A 19091-nucleotide genomic window follows, 5' to 3' on the forward strand; every position below is an offset into this window, starting at 1 on the left:
AATTGAATTGCAGACTTTGCTTTCAACTCTTTTGAACTGCATGAAGCGCGCGTTCTTCAAGCGCCTTCTTAGCTCAGTGGCAGAGCGCTGGTCTTGTAAACCAGCGGTCGTGAGTTCAATTCTCACAGGAGGCAGTTGGTGATGGTGTGGGTAGCATTTCCTATTCAATCGAATAGTTGGGAATACTACAGCATGATCTTTTTACTGCTCCACCGAAAAAAACAAAAACAGAATTGGGCCAGATGCCAACGGACTTTTTATTGCGCTCACTCACCAGCCGAAGGCTTTCTATTGCTTTTTGCATTTCTTTTGCGGACAGGTGACACATCATTTGGCACGCGAGAGTTGGCAATGCCGGAACGGAAACGGAAATGTCTGAGTGATACCGTGTTATGTTATATGTGTGGATATCAACACTCACCAACAAAAAAAAACAGAAAAATAAAGGCGCCCCTGAGGCTAATTGGCAGCGAGTTCGTTCAACTGGGCGTATGCGTGATTTATGAGCACGCAACGCAATGCCTGGCAGCGAACGAAATTCGCGCATTTTAAGTGGGAGCACAAGTTAATCTCACATTAATTGACAATGTCAACAAAAATGTCGAAATTCATTAAGCATAACCAAAGCGCAACGAGGAAACCTGCCAAAAACAACGACAACAAACAACTACAACATCATTAACATTTTCATTCTCAGCAGCAGCAGCAGCAGCAGCATCATCATTATCATTCTCTTCGTCATCCTCGCTGTTGAGTCCGTGTTGCTAATAAAGTGGTTTGCGGTTCGTTTCGCGCCTGAACAATTGCAATTGTCATTAATGTCGCCACCAAAAACGAAAATGTCCATCAATTTAACCGCAAGTGCTCAGCAGCCCGAGTCTCGACTGACTCTTGAATCGAGACGAGACTAAGCGACGAGATGCGTCCCGAGCACCAGACAAATAATGCTAAAACCCCGTCGTGTTGGTTCCGCATCCAACTGTCCGCAAAACAGTGACACAAATCAGTTGAGGTCACTGTGGTTGCTGATTGATAGAAAATTGATGATAAATGTTTAATGTTTGACAGCATTCGATTTGAACTTCAAGTGTTCACTTAACATTTCACCCGATAGCAATTGGTAAATGCTTAAAAGTATCATTGTAAACATCAGTGTACAATTGTCTTTTCTTCAGTGTCAACCACTGTGCAGATGAATCTGTTGACGAGATGAGATTTTTAAGTATTGAATTCTTTGGATCATCAATACTTTATAATGAATTAACATATTTGGAAAATGGATTATGAATAAGAATCAAGAAATGCTTAAATGGAAGACAATTATTCAATCTAATGCGCAATTGAAGCAAAGATTAGATTTTCTTTATGGGTGACTCGTGTAAATCTTCATTTAAAATATATACATAATGAACATTTACTCCGAAAACAATTCGTCCTAAAATTAAGAAAATTAAAGAATGAATTCTTGGGATTTACGAATTATATTTTGTATAATGAATGGTGCTGTTTTTTCTGAATGAAAATTGAAGAAAAAGGCTAAAAGCAACCCTCGAAAAAATCGTTTTTACTATATTACACATCTCTACTTTTTTTTGTGTATTTTACATTATTTATCTCTGCTGAATTCCCTAAAGTCTGCGCTGTGCCAACTGTAAAAACGAATTTCTTGGGCGTAACCAACTGAATATTCATCTTCGTCAGTTTTTGCCAAGTTCACAGAGAATGTTCGTAATCTTGAGGCGTAAGATAGAGGGTGGAGGAGGAAGGCGTGGCCGCTACTGCTGCGCTGTCAAGTCAAGTGGTCGTTGTGCTCTTACCGCAACTCTTGATATATACTTTGTATTTAGTACACACTAAATGGCTTTGGCTAAACCACAACAAGAACGCTTCCCGCTGCTGCTTTCCCATCTTCCCATCGCATCGCAACGTTTTTATTTAATTACATTTAAAATTTTCAAGGTGTTTCTTTTTGTAGTTGACGGTGGCGTTGCTCTTGTTGATGTTTATGTTGTTGTTGTTGTTCTTGTTGTCATCATCTGTGATCAACGTTGCCATCGCTGCGCTGCGGCTTCTGTGTTGTCGCGCGCAAATTTTAATTAACTTATTTATAAGCAGAAGCAAAGCAAAGCAAAGAGAAGCAAAGCAAAAGCTCAACGACAGCGATTGCTCGCTTGACGCGTGCTGTTGGCCACGCACCTTCACCTTCCTCTTCTCCTCCCTTGCCGCCTTCAGCCACTCGGCCAACTTGTCAATCAATTGTCGCTGGCTTTTTGTTGTTGCTGTGCACACGGTATTTGCCCATGAACTTTACCTAATCCCCCAAAATAAAAAACCATGTATCCTAACAAAATATTTTGTTTCATTTTATTCTTTTCATAAAAGTTGCTTTTTTTAGGAACTATTGTAAGGTTTTTATGGCTGCTTTTTACTCTGAAAAGTGTCTGTTTCAAAAGCTATTTTTAGGTTAAATAAATAATTGAATTTCTCAACAATTTATCTTAATTGCAACACATGGCGAATATAGAACAGCTTTCGCTTAATGAACTTTCATTGTGTTAAACAAACATTTCTTTGTCTATCATTTACAAGCGAGCGCGTGTGCATATCTTTTTCAAGTAGCATGTCAAAAGTTATTGTGCTTTGTTCTTTAGTAGTTAGTTCCATTAGTAGTTCAATTTAAAAAGCTTTTTAGCTTGTTGTGGCTTTTAAGGTCAGTAAACCGCAAAAAGGGAAAGCGGAAAGATTTCAAAAGATATCCTGTGGCCAGGCGATAAACCATATCCACATCAATCAATGTCAACTTGTGCTCGCCAGCGGCGACTGGTCAAGCTAATGAACTCGGACTCGCAATCAGACTCCGTTGACCCACCTCAAAGTGCTTCACATGGAATATGTGTGAGCATTTCCGACTGTCAGAGATGCTGACTGTTAAATGTTAAAGCGTGCTAATAGCCCCATTTGCTGTAAACAATCAGTTATCCATTTAATGTTGACATTAACACGTGGTTGAATAAGTATGTTCAACTTTGTTGAACATGTGGCAACTCCTTGCAATGGTGCTGCCAACTTAATGGTTTGGCCCTGCTACAGCGAAAACACCACAATTGCAATGCAATTGATAAGAGGATAAATTTTAATTAGCAAAAAGCAAGCGAAAGTCAAAATGAAATTAAATTAGCTTGGAAACGAGTTGAGTTTGAATGAATAAAAGTTGCGAACCAACATAAACTTGCAGGCAAAGCAAAAAGTCAAGCGATGCCACTGTAAACACGAGCAAACTATCTCTGTCTTTCTCTCTACATCTCTCACTTACACCCACATTCACTTTGAGGACAGATATAAGGCGAACTTAGTTGAAAGTTCAGCCACAAGGAATATGCTCGTAAATCTAAATGCAGTAATTGCGGCTTTTATGCAATGCAATTTTACAACAGAGAAGATACACAAGGAAAAAAAAGGGAAAGTTGCGACGCAAATGGAAGTACTGGCAACTACTTGAACTACCCTCTTTTTAACATGCAATCGCTGCCTACATGAATTTCATTTTAATTGCATTTTAATGACAACCACAATTACAACACACACACACGTACGCTGTAAATAACTGCACGCAATGACGCAGACGCTGACCGAGTGTGACGCTGAAAAGTAGGCAACAAAAATTGCGCACACACGAAGTAAAAGGGAGGGAGAAAAGCAAAAGCAAAAGCAAATGCTTGGAGCTGCAGTCATGATGCTGCCAATGATGGAACAGAGTATGGCCACAGGACTTCAGCGACGTCAACGTCAACGTGAACGTCAGCGCAACGCCAACTGTCAACCGCAGTCAAAGAACACTCTCTTCACATCGTCGGCCATTTTGTGCGGCCGTGACGCAGTTGCATGCCACTTGACAGCGAAAGTGACGAGCTTTTCAAAGGGAAAAGCGAGATGCAGCGCAGAAAGTGAAGGAGTAATATAATATATACTTGGGCACTAATTGATTAAAGCATTAAATCGTTAAGTTTGCCATAAGCAATGTGACATTAAATCTGTGTATTAAATAGAGAACATGAAAACCAAATGGAAATATTAAACCAGAGAAAATGTAGAGAAAATGTGATGAAATTGTAGGAGCTAAGCTAATGCTATTAAACAGCTCAAGCTCAGCAAAGTATTATGTGCGCTTTGTTTTTGCTTTTGCTGGCTAAAACTATAATTGGGTGAACAGAAAGAAAGTTTTTATATAATTCATCTTATTAAACCAGTTTTCTGTTACTTAATCTAGGTTTTTTCTCAGCTGAAACATAACTTCGTCTCATTCCTGATTTGGTGAAAAGTTCTTGTGTTGATAAATGGTGAATGCATGATGACAGATTTATGCTTTGGTTTCAACTTACTCAGCTAAAGTCTTAAGACATCTGCTCCCACGCTGCAGCTATGATAAGCTCTCTCGTTTTTGATATTCTTCCTTTGGGAGCAGTTGCTTGGAAAAAGCACTTTGCTAAGCCACCTTAAATGTAGCATACTTTTCTGGGCAGCTCAGAATTAATAAACTTTTGGCATTTCTAAACTGCATTTGCTGCAGCTTTACTTTCGCGATAAAAATTTCAACATTATTTTTAAAACATTTGCTCGTTAAACTTTTAGTTCCTGGCATTCTCCCTGGATGACTATATGGAATAAAAGAAGAAGAGATATGGGTTTTAGTTGAGCTACAACGGCCTGAGGTGGAGCTTTGGCGTGGATCACGCGTAACGCGCCCTTATTAAAAATGTATTAAAACGCTTAGCTCCACTGTCGCTCAATGGCTCCCCAGTGGCAGCCTGGTCCGTTAGACAAGCCCACGCCCACGCCCACACTATTCACCTTTTCCCCTTCCACACTCTCTCACGTTCTCCCATCTGTCTGTGACTCTTCTCTTCACTAGCTGTCTGCAACTGCTGAAGTGCCCTTTTGTTGCGTTTCCCACGCGCATCGCTTTTCAGGTCATGTGAAAGCATAAAGTGTGTGTGCGAGTGCAATGTGTGGGTGTTGTGCGTGTGTGTCTAAGTGTAGTGTGTGCTTGCATTTGATTGGCAGCCGCGGCCCCTTGTCTGCGACTCCATCATCAACACAGTCTCATTTCACTTGGCTTCTTCTTTTTATAAAAACTGAAACTTGTTTACCCACTTTTGTGTTTTCTTCCACTGTTCTCGTTAGTTGCTCGCTCTAAAGCACCGGAAATGACTCAAATAAAGTGTTTGAAATATGTATTTAGTGCAGTTTCCTAAGCAAACTATCCAAGTCTAAGCCAGGGCTTTAAGGATGGCTTTCTTTATTCAGCTGCTGATGGATGATAAATATGAAAGCAAAGATACTAAAGTACATATAAGCTTTATTTTAAAGCATTGCATTATGTACACATATCAATGAAAATTAAAGTTTAATAGCTTTGTTTTAGTCAACTAAATTCTGCAACTAAAATGACAGATAAATCATAAACATTGGAAGCATTCGAATAGTCGTAAATCTGACTCAATGAATGCTCAAGTTATACAAATTAAATTCTAGACAAATGACAAATAATAGGCTTTAGTAAATTGCAATGCTGTTCGAGCTGTGTCACAATTGATATATTTATTTAAATTTGATTGAAATCACAGACGACATTTGTCAAATTGCCAAAAGTGAAATTTTAAGCGATTTGCAATACTTTGTGTCAATTGTTGAATAATTTGACCACCCGCTGCACGATTTGTCTCTCACATACATTGTTTGTGCCAAATTGTTTGCTCTTTCTCTCTTGTGCGCAATTTTCAGTTAATTAAACAGAACTGAGGCAAAGAACGTGGCAACAAAATTGGTCTATCGCTTGTTGCTAATTTAATTTTTAAACACTTTTGTCTCCTCTTTCTTTTCCTTTCGTCTCGTCTCTTTACTCACTCAGTTTGTTTGCCTTACGTAATCCTTATCGCCATTTTGCGGCAGCTGACGAAGACATCAGCCTAATGAGCCCCACACGCGGCCTGCCAAAACATTACAAGTATTTGCCTTAGTTAGCTCATTATTTCAGCGCTCCTACGCAGTTCTTACGCTCAACTTTTGGCCAATTTTCGACTTCCGTTTTGGGGGCAACTGCCAGCTGCGTTACCTGTTAGCTTTTGTGATTTAAGGCTTAATTTTTGTAGCTAAATATGTAACCTAAATTAAACTGAATTGACATGACGCAGAGAACTCCTCCCAACAAGTTTTCTTCCTTTACGTTTCTCAGCTGAAACTAGTCTCACATATTCAAAATATTTCTTTCTATTATTTGAGCTCTACTCTCGTATGTTCTGAGCACAATGCATGGCATTTGCTTTGATGTGCATATTTTGTTGCTGCCATCACAGAAAAATATTTAACCACTCCACGCACAAAAAGTGAGGAAACCAACAATAATTATTGCTAGTCTCGAAATTTAACTTTCAACTTTAAAAGTCACAAACGGAAGTTTTGTTTTTTACTAGTGAACTGCAATTAAAATTCAGAGCAACGCGAAAAAGTTGTGCACAACATGCAACTTGGCACATGCAACAAAAACAGCGTGAAGCAAAAAACAAAATACGAAATGGTGAAAAACTTTCGTTTTAACTTTGTTTAATTAAACTGAATACAAAACAGCATCAAAAAGTGTTATCTTTTGGCTTGAATTTACCGATAACTATTGGCTACTGGCCAAGTTGCTTATAAAATGAAAAATATATTAGATAAACCAAATTTTGTTTAAGGATGAAAAGTATGCTAAAGTATTTAAAGTAAATTTAAGGCAAAAACGCAACTCCAAAGAGCTCATCAAAGCGAATTTCAAATGCCCCTCGCGAGCAGTGTCTATTAACTCTTTTAATTCGTGTTAATTTATGCAATTACTTAAGTATATAAACTCGCAATTAAATTACGCATACGCCCTGTAGTGTCGCCTAGGGGGCTTTAACTTATCACATGTGGTTGCTCGGCTGTGAAATAAATAAATAATGATGTAAATAAAATATGCACAAAAATATATGTATATGAATGAAGCAAATTAAATGCACTCACCTCATTTGCACAAGCACTAATTAAGCCGCTTCCTGACATCACTCATACGCCACGTAAGCCGCATGCAATTTAAAGCGAGCGCTTAAAGTAGCAACAATTAAAATGAAATCCATGCTAACTGACATCAATTATGGTAGTTAGTGCCAAACTTTTTGGCCATTGGCATTTATTTCCCAATAATAACGTTCGCCATAATGCTAAACAGCTTTTCACATGCAAAAGAACAAAAAACAAAACAGCCAAAAAAAAAACAGCCAAAAGAAGAAAACTTCGTAGCGAAGCGAAAAATCAATAGAAAACAAAGGAAAAATCATGTGTGGGGAAAAAATGTGCGGCTCGTGTCTAACATTTAACATGAAAATTTATGAGTGCGTCGCGAATTTGTCATATTTGGTAATTGACAGTAAAAATGACAGCAAACTGCGAGAATATTTGCGAGTTATGCATACTCAATATTAACAACTTTAAATAGCAGTGCATTAAGAGATATCGATCAATTTTTACATTATTTTTAGCGTAAACAAATCTAAATAAGTTGTTGTTGATGATGAAATTATTACCAGCAATTTTTTGATAAACAGTATTGATTTTATTCTGAAGGCAACATCATTTTAGGCAAAGGATCGAATATGACAATCCAAATAAAAGTAAATAATGATTACTTGTGTGTGCTTGACTTCAAGTCGTATCAGGCTCAAGCATGAATAAATAAATACTCGTATCTATGTCAACTATTTGATGCCAATGTCAATGGCAAAACTTATTCGAATACGTTTCGACAGTTTTGACAACATCAGCGTGTAAAAGCAGATAAGAGGCAAGAGCTTTAAATAAATGCAGATGGGACAGGGATAAGAACTACAAGTGAGGCAGACATCGACAGAGGCGGAGAGGGAGAGGGAGAGGTGCGGAGGTTTAGGGTGTCACGGCCATAAGGATCCAATGCCTATCGCATATGTGCCCCGAAAAAAAAAAAAAAAACAAAAATGCCAACAGCGAATACGAAACGAGGCTTCACACAAATGTCGTTAGTTGTTATGGCAAATGTATCTCATAGAGACACAAGTTACAAATTGTTGGCTTAGCTCCATGAATGTTGTGTGAGTGTTATGTATGTGTGCGTGTGTGTATATGTTGTGTTGTTTTTCGTTTCATGTTTGATGTCACTATTTGAAGGTCCTCGCAATGTTTCGCCATGCGCAAATTCCCATTTACATATCAAGCAGCTCGCTAGTTACCCGATTCCAGGAATCCAATTCGATTCAGACATCAATTTTTGATTTAAATTTACAGACAAAAAAAACGGTGAAATGCAAAATACTTTTTTAAATATGCACAATAAGTCAATCTCAGAAATAGCATTATACAACTTTTTACAATTACATTTTATGATTGAACAGTTAAAAAAGAGATATTAAGATATTAGACAAAATGTTTAATTCTGTTTTTTTTTTTTTTTGAGATTGGACTTAAATCAAAATAATATATCAAAAGAGAATAACTAAAAGTTTAGCTTTTTTCTTGAGTAACCCTATTTATTTTGCATATTTCAATCTATACAATATGTAAAGTTTTGTCACAATCACTGATAGTTGTTGATTGCCTAGATTATTGTATAAAATGTTACATAAAAAGTGATTCAAATTTTGGATTTCAACTGTTGCAAATACTTACGTTATGTATTAAATATTTTCCAGCGCTTCTCTTTCTCTCTCTCTACTTGTAAAAATGTCTCACACAGCTTTCATAGTTTGCCACATCACTGAACTCACGTTGACCCCCGCCGCACTTGGCGGCCCCCAAATCAGACCATATCACTTTACTACATGTAATTCACTTGGTTTTTGCATCATAATGTTGTTTTTTGTTGTTGATTTTCGTTGCAATTTCAGAATTTGTGATCGCAGAAACGAGTAAAGCAAGCATTAGGATCACGTGGACAAATACCCGTTAGTGTCGGTCACAAACCGAAACTGCAACACAATTGAATTGAGTCCTTTATTCTGAAGGTGTTTTTTTTTCTGTTTCTTATTTGTTTTGTCACTGGCGCCGTTTAGTTGTGTCTCGAAGTGCAGCTGATAATGAAATGAATTGAAGCGGCGATTACAGGCGCGATAAATACGCGCAAGTCTCGGAGAATTTTAACCGATTCCAATTGCAGCATCTCACAGCATCTAATGCCAATGCAATGATTGATCTCAGCGTGTAATTCAATCGAATCAACGCACTCTCTCTCTTTCGCTCTTGTCTCACTCAGTTAAATTAGAGCTGAGTGCGTGACGTGCTTGGCTGTTGTGATACCATTAACAGACAACGAAGAAGCAGGAGCTTTCTATGATCCCATAAAGTATACAAAGTCTTTATACAGCTATAATTTGTTGACAATACTTGGTATATAAGTATACCAAGTATACATATATATATATTATTTCAGTATATCAATTTGGTGTATTTAATTATTATATATTTATTAATTTTATAAATTCTTGAGAGCTATATTGTTTTGTCATACTTAGTATATAAATATACCATATATACACTTCGATATATTTCTGTATTTTTTGTATGTTAATTTAGTATATATATATAAATGATATTATCAACAACACATTACAATATATCCTGTCCTGCCGCTCATATTCTACTGTAGGGATCCTATTTATTTGTATTGCTTTACATATCATAGATATTTTACTAACAATTTGTATCTGCTAGACACTCGTGTCTGCTCACGTTGTCATCGCTAGGCTTCGTGCCTCGCTTTGGATTCTTGTCTCATTGTCGCCCTCCACTTCGCGCTGTGGTTTATGAGCGCTTAATCGCAGTCTCCCAATGCACTGTAATCGTAATCTAACGCAACTGCAAGTCTGTGTATTTGCATGTGTAGCTGTGAAAATGTATCTGTGACTATGTATCTGTATCTGTATCTGTATCTGCATCTCTGTTGCCTATCTCTGTCCCTTGTGGCATTTTGTCATATGCATGAAATAGTCAGCATTCATTTAAATGCTCACACTCAGAGGCCTTTGTTATTGACTGATTTTTGCTCACATTTATATTTATTGCGGTTTTTAGCTTTGATGTGTCCCCCTTTTTATTTGCCAAGTTAACCCACAATTGCTGCTGTTGCTGTTGCTATTGCTGCTGCCTGCAACAGTTGCCAGTGGATACAATTACAGTTAGCTGCCTTTGGGTATTCACTTATTTAGCTTCAGCCTCCTGTCGTCGTCATCGTTACTGTTATTCTCCCATTGCTGTGGCTTGAGGCCAATACACACAGTTCAAAGCAGCTAACAAGCGATGAGTCTGATATCTTGACTTATCTTAGCATAAACATTAGAATTAGAAAAGCCAAAGGAATATTGAATATTTGAATTTTATTTTCTGTCTTTGAAATCAGAAGTCAAATTTGTCTGTATGAATGTTTCTTTTACTATTTATTAATTTTAATTTACAATATACAATATATTTTGGTCACTTTCTTAAAAGTGCGTCTTTCCTGTTCTATTTTACTTAATTTTTCCTATTTACTATTTCTATTTCATCAACTCATTTGGTCAGCTTTCTCTTGCTAACTTTTTCTTTAAATATTGCATAAGGTTTCAAGTCTGAGTCATTGGTATTATCCTATATAGATTGGTTTCAGCCGAAGCTTTGCAACAGCATCGTGCTTCGAGCATCGAGAGTGTTGATTATACATTTTTCATGAGTGTGAAACGCAGTTATTCATTTACGAGTGCGAATACGCAAACGATTGAAAGCTGGCCCCCAGCGAGTGTATTCATTTTGTAATTTAAATCGCATTTGTATGCCTTTTGTGGTTTTTTTGGTCAGAAGCCAAACAAGATATGCACTTTTCCGCTCACACACACACACACGCACACTCTGGCGGCATTCGAATCGTTGTCGAATCCGTATCTACCAAAGTGGGGCACAGTTTATCTTGAATGCAACATGAATACATCTTGTTGTTGTTGTTATTGCAGTTATTCAGCAAGTCGAGTGAAAAGCCGCTTAAGTTGCATTTTTGGACTTCATCTTGCTTCATGTGCGAGTTCTTTATTTTCTTTCAGTTCCTCGCTTTATTTTCCTTCACTTCGAAGTTTGTTTGCCTTTTTGTGTGGCCTTTTTCACGTTTTGTTCTTATCGTTGTTTATGCAGCCGCCGCCGCTCATGGAAATCTGAGGCACGTGGCCGAATCAACTCCAGACTATGCTCCACATCCATTTCCACTGCCACCTGGCAAAACTTCCCCTTGTCTAGCAAAGTCGCTCGCTTAAGCCGCTTACGAACGGTAATTGTAGCCGCATGCCACAGCTTTCCCTCATTTCTCTGCTCTCTCTCCCTCTCCTGCCACTCAAGAGCATTCCAGACAACCCTTTAATGCTCGCATTTGCGTCGGGAATGTCAAGGAACTCGCTAAGTTTTAGCCTTAATCTAAAGTGCAAGCTTTTAAAGAACGGGGAATTTGGCTAAGAGAAAATACAGTGAAAAAAATTGATGGAAATTTCTATTATATCACTCTTTTTATAAATTTTGCATAAATCCTGAAAACCTTCTGATAACTAAGGAATCTTTTAAGGCTTTTGTAAACATATTAAACTGACATTTTCTTTGTCAATTAAAATTTTCTCATGTGTCTAATGATTTTTAGTTTTGCTTCCCAAGAAATAACAGCAGTAGCTTAACTACTTCAAGCTAACTTTTATCCTACTTCAAGGATTAATGATCGACTATGCAAATTGGAAGCAGACTAAAAGAAAGTTCTGTCAAGCAATTCGCTAATGTCAAATCAATAGTAATACTTACACAAATAACACTTCATACTTATAGTATAATGCTTAGACTAGTATAAACAGGCACATTAAAAGAATGTCAACTGTTGCAAGTTGCAGTTGAGAGATACAAAATGTGGCACACAAAATCTAGAACAAATCTGGGGCAGACGCAAATGGAACAATGTTGTCATTGTCTCTTGACAGTCTTTAGCTGGGGGACAATAAAACTTAAAGAAAACAACAACAAACGAACCCAAATAGATGTCGCTACTTTATCTGCAAGATAGTTACTTGCACTCAATGATTGATTCTTTTAAAAATTCTTCAATTATTAGCTAAATTTATTTAAAGCTTCTTTTATTTCTTAAATTTAATGGAAATAAAGGTGTATTTTTGCTTGACAATTAAGACAATAAATCGATGTGGACGGTCTCAAGTGTTGACACTCTTCACATGCATCCAGTTAGAGAGAATTGAACAAAGCACAAAGGACCAAATTGAATATATGCAAATGCTTTTAGCCAACATATTCTCGCCGTATTGCCGCAAAATTCAATTACTGTTCCAATTCAATTAGTTCGGTCCTAAACACAAGCTAAAACAAGTGTGTGTCCATGTGTGCGTGTGTGTGAAAGTTGTTTAATAATTAAATGTTTCTGCGAAACTCTATATATATTATGTACATACATGAGTGTGGGCAGCTTGTGTACATACTATAATCTATAATTACATTCCCCATATATTATCGGTTTCCCAGTTCACTTTTCTCGCAGCTGAGTCAGAATTATTTTTTGCGGAAAAACTCTTTGTGGAAGATAGTTAGCAATAAGTTAGCTTTTAGGTTATCAGCTGCTTTTTACATGCAGACCGTTTGTAACTGGCTCCAAAAGCATTTGAGCTTGATTTAGAGAATATATACGTTATATATGTATATAGAAAAGTGCTTTATAAAGAGGCTAGATTTAAAGAAAATATGTTAGAATTGTCTTCATTGCCTTACAAAAATTTTTGTACGCAATATTTATGAAAATAAATTTTGAAGTGGCTTGTAATGCAAATATGTTGTATAAAAGAAAAAAGGATGAAAAGTTCCAAACGATACTTTAAAGCTGAGACAATAAAGCTATAATGTATAAATTATTGATTATTTCCATTGATTATATTAAATATTTAATTTATGACAGAACAGAAAAAACATTTTGGAAAATATGCACAAAATAATAAAATACAAAAATAAAATAAATAAAATTTGGAAAATTATTTTTACTACTACTATTTTAAGTAATTCCTATATTAAGAAATTTCTCTCTTACTTAAGTAACCTATAATATTATTAGTTAAATATTAAGTAAAAACCAAGTACAATAGATGCAACTGCAACTGCAATTGCGCTTGCTGTCTGCAACATCTTTAAGGCCAAAAAAATGGAGCTAATTCGCCTTAAAATCACACGCTTCATGAACTATGCGAAAGCTCAGGCCAAAAAGCAGCTGAAGGATGCGGCAGACAGCTGAAGTAGCAAGAAGCAAAGGATACGCTGCAACTTAAATGGGGCAGCTGCTGCAGTCAGTCGCTGTTGTTGTTGTTCTTCTTGCTCTTGCTCTTGTACTTATATTCGCAGTTGTAGTTGTAGTTGTTGCTGTTGCGAGAGACTGTGCAAACTTTTTGGCCTCAGTTTCCACTTGAAAGTTAATGTAAAGTTTTCTTCATCATCATCGAGTTGCTCACCGTTGTCGTTGTTCTTGTTCTCGTTTCATATTATTATTGCAGTGCATTCGTTGCCGCATCTAACGGTGCTCAGCCTATCCGGGTGCAGCAAACTCACCGACGATGGCGTCGAGTTGATTGCCGAGAATCTACAGAAGCTGCGCGCCCTGGACCTGTCCTGGTGTCCCCGCATAACGGACGCCTCGCTCGAGTATATTGCCTGTGATCTGAACCAGCTGGAGGAATTGACTCTGGATAGGTAAGTCACATCGCTTCCACCACATGCCACACACCCAAAGGTCATCTGGATGTGTCTGTGTGTCTGTGTGAGTACCTGCTCACAGTCTGTAATTATTCATGAGTTAAATTCAATTTCCGCCTTCGCTTAACATCGACTGCAGCTGCAAGTGGCAGCACCTTTCATTTTTCCATTTTTTTAGTAGCTTGCCTGTGTGCAAGTAAAGTTCCTGCTCGACTTGCGGACATCCTGTTAGCTTCACAAATATAGATTATGTTTTATATATAATATCATTTAATACTAAACCAAAGAAGCGAAAAATATTAAATACTTTTTTTCATAGTGGCTTCCTTAAGTCAACATTTCAAATAATTTACTATTATTATCATCGATTTAATTATTTCTAATTATTAGCTATTAGATAATGCTAAACGAACGTGTTGATAAGGGACGAAGAAATTCATTTACTACAGTCTACATTTTACATCTTTACTTCCTTATCCCATAATTTTCGTAATATCATTTATCTCAGCGCTTCAAATACTTAAAAAAGTACATTTCCTGAAACATCTACTTCTTGAAGACGGTTATATCATTTTCCATTGGTATTAAGGCAATTTAGAGAATTCTTCACTCATATCGCTTATTGTGTTACCTAGTAAAAGAATCCATTACTTTCATATTTTTAGAACTTCAATTGCTGACGTAAATGAATGGAATCAAAGCAATAAATCAAATATTCACGTGAATGCACAATAATTGCTCAGTAACCAAAATTATTCAATTGCAAATAAATGACGTAATAACGCCATGTGCCACAGATTCTTTGAATTAAAAATTCAGCTTTACTTCTTACACATAATCAATTATAAACATTGGACAGAGTTTTTATAAATCCCAATTCTGGCACGTGAATTTATTTATTTATTTATTGACCCTCAAACAGTAGCAAGCCACAGCAAACAAAAACATAAAAAACACGCAGATGAGAAACCTTTTAATGAATAATGTGAAATTAATTGCCAAGAGTATTCAATTTAAATAAATTATGAAAATCGTTGGTTTATTATTTAATCACTACAATTATCCTTATATGCAAATTACTATATTAATACTTCATCTATTTTTGGACGTATCAACATCTTAACTCTCCGCAGAGCATCAAAATCTTTCCAGTGCATGCTTCTGTAATTCTTAACGCTCTCATTGAAGAAAAGTCCATTTAGGTTACTGATAAAAAATGAGTAACTAGTTAGAAAAACTTGTATTTAATAGTTGTTACCTTCTGATTACTTACGCATGAACACAACTCGTGTACCACCAGCCTCCATTATGATCCGCACAATTATAACTACCCGAAATGTCATTATCACGATCGTAAGTCGTAAATTTCTGATTTATATGCATTCGTAGAGTATTGTATGTTGTATTCCCGGAAAATTGTCCCAAACGATTCAACTCGTAATGTTCGTCGACACTGGAGACATTAAAGTGATCGTATTGAACGAAATGGATAGTTCCATTAAAGTCTTCCATATGAATGTGAAGTATGTGACGTCGTTCGCTGGTCAAGTGGTGAATCTTTTCCAAGCCAAGGAAAAAGTCACTGTCAAAGGAGCCAAATCCATTTCTATATGCATCCCAATTTCTGGTGAAGTTCTCCTTGCCATCCAGACGTTGTTGAATCACCGTCCAACCATCTCCAGCTGTCTGACTATCGCAGAGCACATCAAAGGAATCGTTGCCCAGAGTTTTGATTCGATGTACACCCGCTGAACTGCCAAAGGGGATGCAACTAGATGGTGGATTCTCCTCTAACTTTTTGATTTTTTTAAGTTCCTCTAACTGAGATTTTAATTTAACAATTTGCATATCTTTGTTATCTATTGTATTATTTTGTTCCTCGACCTGCTCTTGTAGATCCTTCAGTTGAGCAGAGATGGTATCGTTTTGTGTCTTGAGTATTTCAATTAGTAAGTTTAGGTTTTTTATGGTTACCCAACTATTAATTGATAACGAAACTGCTTGATCAATATGTGTCATGTATGCATCGATTTGACTTCGCAATTCCTTATTGATATGATTAGAGTTCTTTTTCATGAGAATATTATATAATTCCATTATATTAACTGGTTCGGTTGCAGCATTTCCATTATAATCTGGGCAATTCAGACATCTTTCTCCGTGTGGTTGAGTTTGACATAATAATACTCCGAATAGAATTAATAATACTATTTGTGAATACATTGTCGGTAAAGTAAAGTTGTTTTCTTGAGGAACCTCGCGAAAGCAAGAGCGCCTATACACTGAACGATGAAACATAATTTGTATATTACTTATATAGCAAAGCTCGATTCTTCCACTCCGATAACCGTTGTTCAAAATAACAAAAAAAATGGAACTTTTCCCACTTACGTTATTACCCGCTTACCGAAAATAACTTTATTACTGACCATATTTTAGGATATTTGGCGTAATAATATATTGAAAGATTTTCAAATATATGTTTGAATGCGATAATCCAAATGGTTTTCTCGACTTTTGAGAACATGACTCATTTTCATTTACGTTTTATTTGGTTACTTTTTTTGACGTAGTATATGCTCATAATATATTTCATATTGATTTTATTGTAGATGCGTTCACATAACGGACATTGGAGTTGGCTACATTTCAACAATGCTATCACTGACGGCCCTCTTCCTGCGATGGTGTTCTCAGGTGCGGGACTTTGGATTGCAGCACCTGTGCTCGATGCGGAATCTGCAGGTTCTCTCGCTGGCGGGTTGCCCGCTACTGACTTCATCTGGCTTATCAAGCCTCATACAGTTGCGTCATCTACAGGAACTCGAGCTGACCAATTGCCCAGGCGCCTCGCACGAACTCTTTGATTATTTGAAAGAGCACTTGCCACGCTGCTTGATAATCGAATAATTGCGTATGCAAGTGAGCGAGAGGCTATTGATTACTTTATTTCAATTTTCATATGTGAAAAGAAATGTGCAACTGATTTTGTTTTAGGATTCAGTGTTTAATTATTCGTACTAATCGAACTCTATTTGTCTGCTATTTTTTTTCTTTTAGAATTGTTATTTTTAGTCGGGAAGTTCCTTTTTGTGCTATATATATGTATGAAACAAATGCATATACATAGTTATTGTCTCTACTTAATACTGTAAATCCTTAAAATAGTTTAGTTTTACAATTTTTTTTATGATTTCTACTGTGATTTTAACTGGACTTTAACTACTACATAAGTTAAGTTGAGAGCTGTTTAAGAACCCCAAAGGATAATTATTTATATTATACATATATTTACAATACAGTACAATACCGAGATGAACTCTAATATAAATACAAATTTATACTTATTGCTGTAGTTTTTAAAGCAAAATTTTAATTAATCTCACTGTAATTAACCATAACAAATTGTGCAAGAAAACAAACCAAACAAATTATATGGATATATATATATATGTATACATAAAAAATATATGTAAATGTAAATTAACATAAAACATTGCGCCCAAAAAGACAAAAGAAACGTAAAAGATGATGCGATTGAAATGAGAAGCGAATGCAATATGCAAGTAAAATCAAAAATTATGCAATTTACTGTTCAAAGCAACAATTTTCAAAATACAAAATAAAGTGAATAATTCAAAGAAGTGAAAATATATTATTTATATAGGCAAAGTTGCTAACCTGCTTTACACTTAGCTCACTTTTGCAGCCCCGACCACTAAATGTACCATACTATAACTATGCTAACAAACAATAACGATACAAAATCCCTCAACAAGTTTTAGAATTAGTCGATTTAGACAAATGTGCACGCAAAACAAAAACAAAATACAAAGAAACGAATCAATTTCCAATCCAAAAATGATACATTTTATGTAGACCTATTTGAAAAATAATACAAAACAAGAATAATTAAAGAAAAGATTTAAAGACGCCCCTGTGCCGCCCTTCCTAGAACTAAGTCGCTAACGACAAAGAGTTGAATATAAACTATAATAAATTATTAAATATACATATGTATAACTACCTTATTTAATAGAGCTGCGCTACCAAAGTGGGCATTTTTGTTTGGACTACTTCAAACCAAATGCGATTTGCAAATCTAAGACAAACATGAAGAAAATAAACTAATGCAGAATTGACAATTGGTGGTTTCATTCATTTAAATTTAACATTTTATTATTTAATTTATATGTTATGTATGTTTAACGTTTACAAGTCTACGTTTTATTTCTACAATGGCGAGATTTAATTGCCTGCTATTCCTCACAGGCACCCTCGCCATCCTCATCGTCATATTCCGCATTATCCTCACCATCTTCCTCATCTTCATCATCTTTGCCCTGCTGATCCCACCAGGAGAGCACACCTAATCCAGATTCATTAATAGCTCCCTGTAAAATAGAAAAGTTTTAGCTTGCCTAGGCTTAACGTTAAAGTCTAAGCTAAGAGGTATTACAATGATTTTATAGGGTGCTTTCACTTCCTGAGATGCTGCTGAAGCGGCAGCTGCTGCTGCTGCGGAGGTGCCAGCACCTTGCGAGGATTGACCCTCTGTTTTGGGCGGGCCAATTGGCGATGTTTCTTCGAATATTTCGCGGGAAACACGGAACTTAATGGGCTCACCAACATCCATGAATAGATCATGTTTAGCACCATCCTCTAAGGGATATTCCCAAACCCAAGCCTGCTCCGCCTCATCGAAACGCGACGGATGTTGCAGTGCCGCATGCGGAATAAGTATGTCATCGAAGAAGCCCAATGTCACGTGCACTCCCTCGCGACTGCAGTTACGTATTTTACCGGTGATAACTGTGCCAACCATTGGACGGAACACAACATAGCGAAACAGAACTTCGGTGTGTGAGGCTCCGTCGCCGGGCAATATAATTGAGTCCTTCAGTGAGACAATCTCTTTGAGGGCTATGCACAGACCAACATTTAACAGCACCTGTATATAAATTGCTTATTAAATACGTCAAATTTAAAGTATACCCATTCATTAACTTTTATTGTTTACCTTATTTGCAAGTTTGCGGTCAATTTCATCGCGCACAGCATCAACAAGCTTCAAATTAAATTGGTCCGGTCCAATGCGGACGTTGTCCTTCAGTTCTGCCAACACAAACATGGCTTGCAAGTCATATATGTGCTTTAATTTAGCAAGATATTATCTACTGCATTAAAATAATTTATATTGTTTATAGTTCACATGCCATGTTGCCGATAATAACCTCTCACACATTGTATGATATCGATAACCGATAATCTCACATTAAAAAATACCAAAACAATGTCGGCGTACC

At 36.6% G+C, this 19091-nt stretch overlaps 3 protein-coding genes and 1 non-coding gene across 6 annotated transcripts in view; 2 read left to right on the top strand and 2 right to left on the bottom strand.

Moving 5' to 3' along the window:
* LOC117571704 (F-box/LRR-repeat protein 16) overlaps positions 1-17930 on the top strand; it is a 35106-nt gene extending 17176 nt beyond the window's left edge. For 2 of the 3 annotated variants that reach the window (XM_034254002.2, XM_052004835.1), the window contains exons 5-6: positions 13587-13782; positions 16398-17930. In XM_034254002.2, coding sequence (XP_034109893.1) covers positions 13587-13782; positions 16398-16695 — 494 coding nt within the window. In that variant the 3' untranslated portion in view covers positions 16696-17930. Of the gene's footprint in view, positions 1-13586; positions 13783-16397 lie in introns of those variants that run through there. The other variant, XM_052004837.1, reaches the window with a different exon arrangement.
* On the top strand, positions 63-134 carry Trnat-ugu (transfer RNA threonine (anticodon UGU)). Its single transcript has one exon. It is a non-coding gene; the product is annotated as a tRNA-Thr (tRNA).
* On the bottom strand, positions 14865-15168 carry LOC127565588 (angiopoietin-related protein 1-like). Its single transcript, XM_052004840.1, has 2 exons — positions 15059-15168; positions 14865-14991 (listed from the first exon to the last, which is right to left on the bottom strand). Exons 1-2 carry the CDS (start codon positions 15166-15168, stop codon positions 14865-14867), a joined length of 237 nt encoding a protein of 78 aa, XP_051860800.1.
* On the bottom strand, positions 17929-19032 carry LOC117571708 (DNA-directed RNA polymerase III subunit RPC8). The gene is made up of 3 exons (XM_034254008.2): positions 18806-19032; positions 18245-18736; positions 17929-18179 (listed from the first exon to the last, which is right to left on the bottom strand). The coding sequence occupies exons 1-3, from the start codon at positions 18914-18916 to the stop codon at positions 18045-18047; spliced, it is 738 nt and encodes a 245-aa protein (XP_034109899.1). The 5' UTR covers positions 18917-19032; the 3' UTR covers positions 17929-18044.
* Between the last annotated feature and the right edge of the window lie 59 nt (positions 19033-19091).

The sequence above is a fragment of the Drosophila albomicans genome, chromosome 3 (genome assembly GCF_009650485.2).
Source record: "Drosophila albomicans strain 15112-1751.03 chromosome 3, ASM965048v2, whole genome shotgun sequence".
NCBI lineage: Eukaryota > Metazoa > Arthropoda > Insecta > Diptera > Drosophilidae > Drosophila > Drosophila albomicans.

Bases quoted from the DNA above. Each gene is read 5' to 3' on its own strand.
- LOC127565588 (XM_052004840.1), bottom strand. From the start codon at position 15,168: ATGCATATAAATCAGAAATTTACGACTTACGATCGTGATAATGACATT. The intron at 14,992-15,058 runs GTAAGTAATCAG...ATTTTTTATCAG, and splicing joins TACACGAGTTGTGTTCATGC to TAACCTAAATGGACTTTTCT.
- LOC117571708 (XM_034254008.2), bottom strand. From the start codon at position 18,916: ATGTTTGTGTTGGCAGAACTGAAGGACAACGTCCGCATTGGACCGGAC. The intron at 18,737-18,805 runs GTAAACAATAAA...ATTTATATACAG, and splicing joins ACCGCAAACTTGCAAATAAG to GTGCTGTTAAATGTTGGTCT. The intron at 18,180-18,244 runs GTAATACCTCTT...TCTATTTTACAG, and splicing joins AAGCACCCTATAAAATCATT to GGAGCTATTAATGAATCTGG.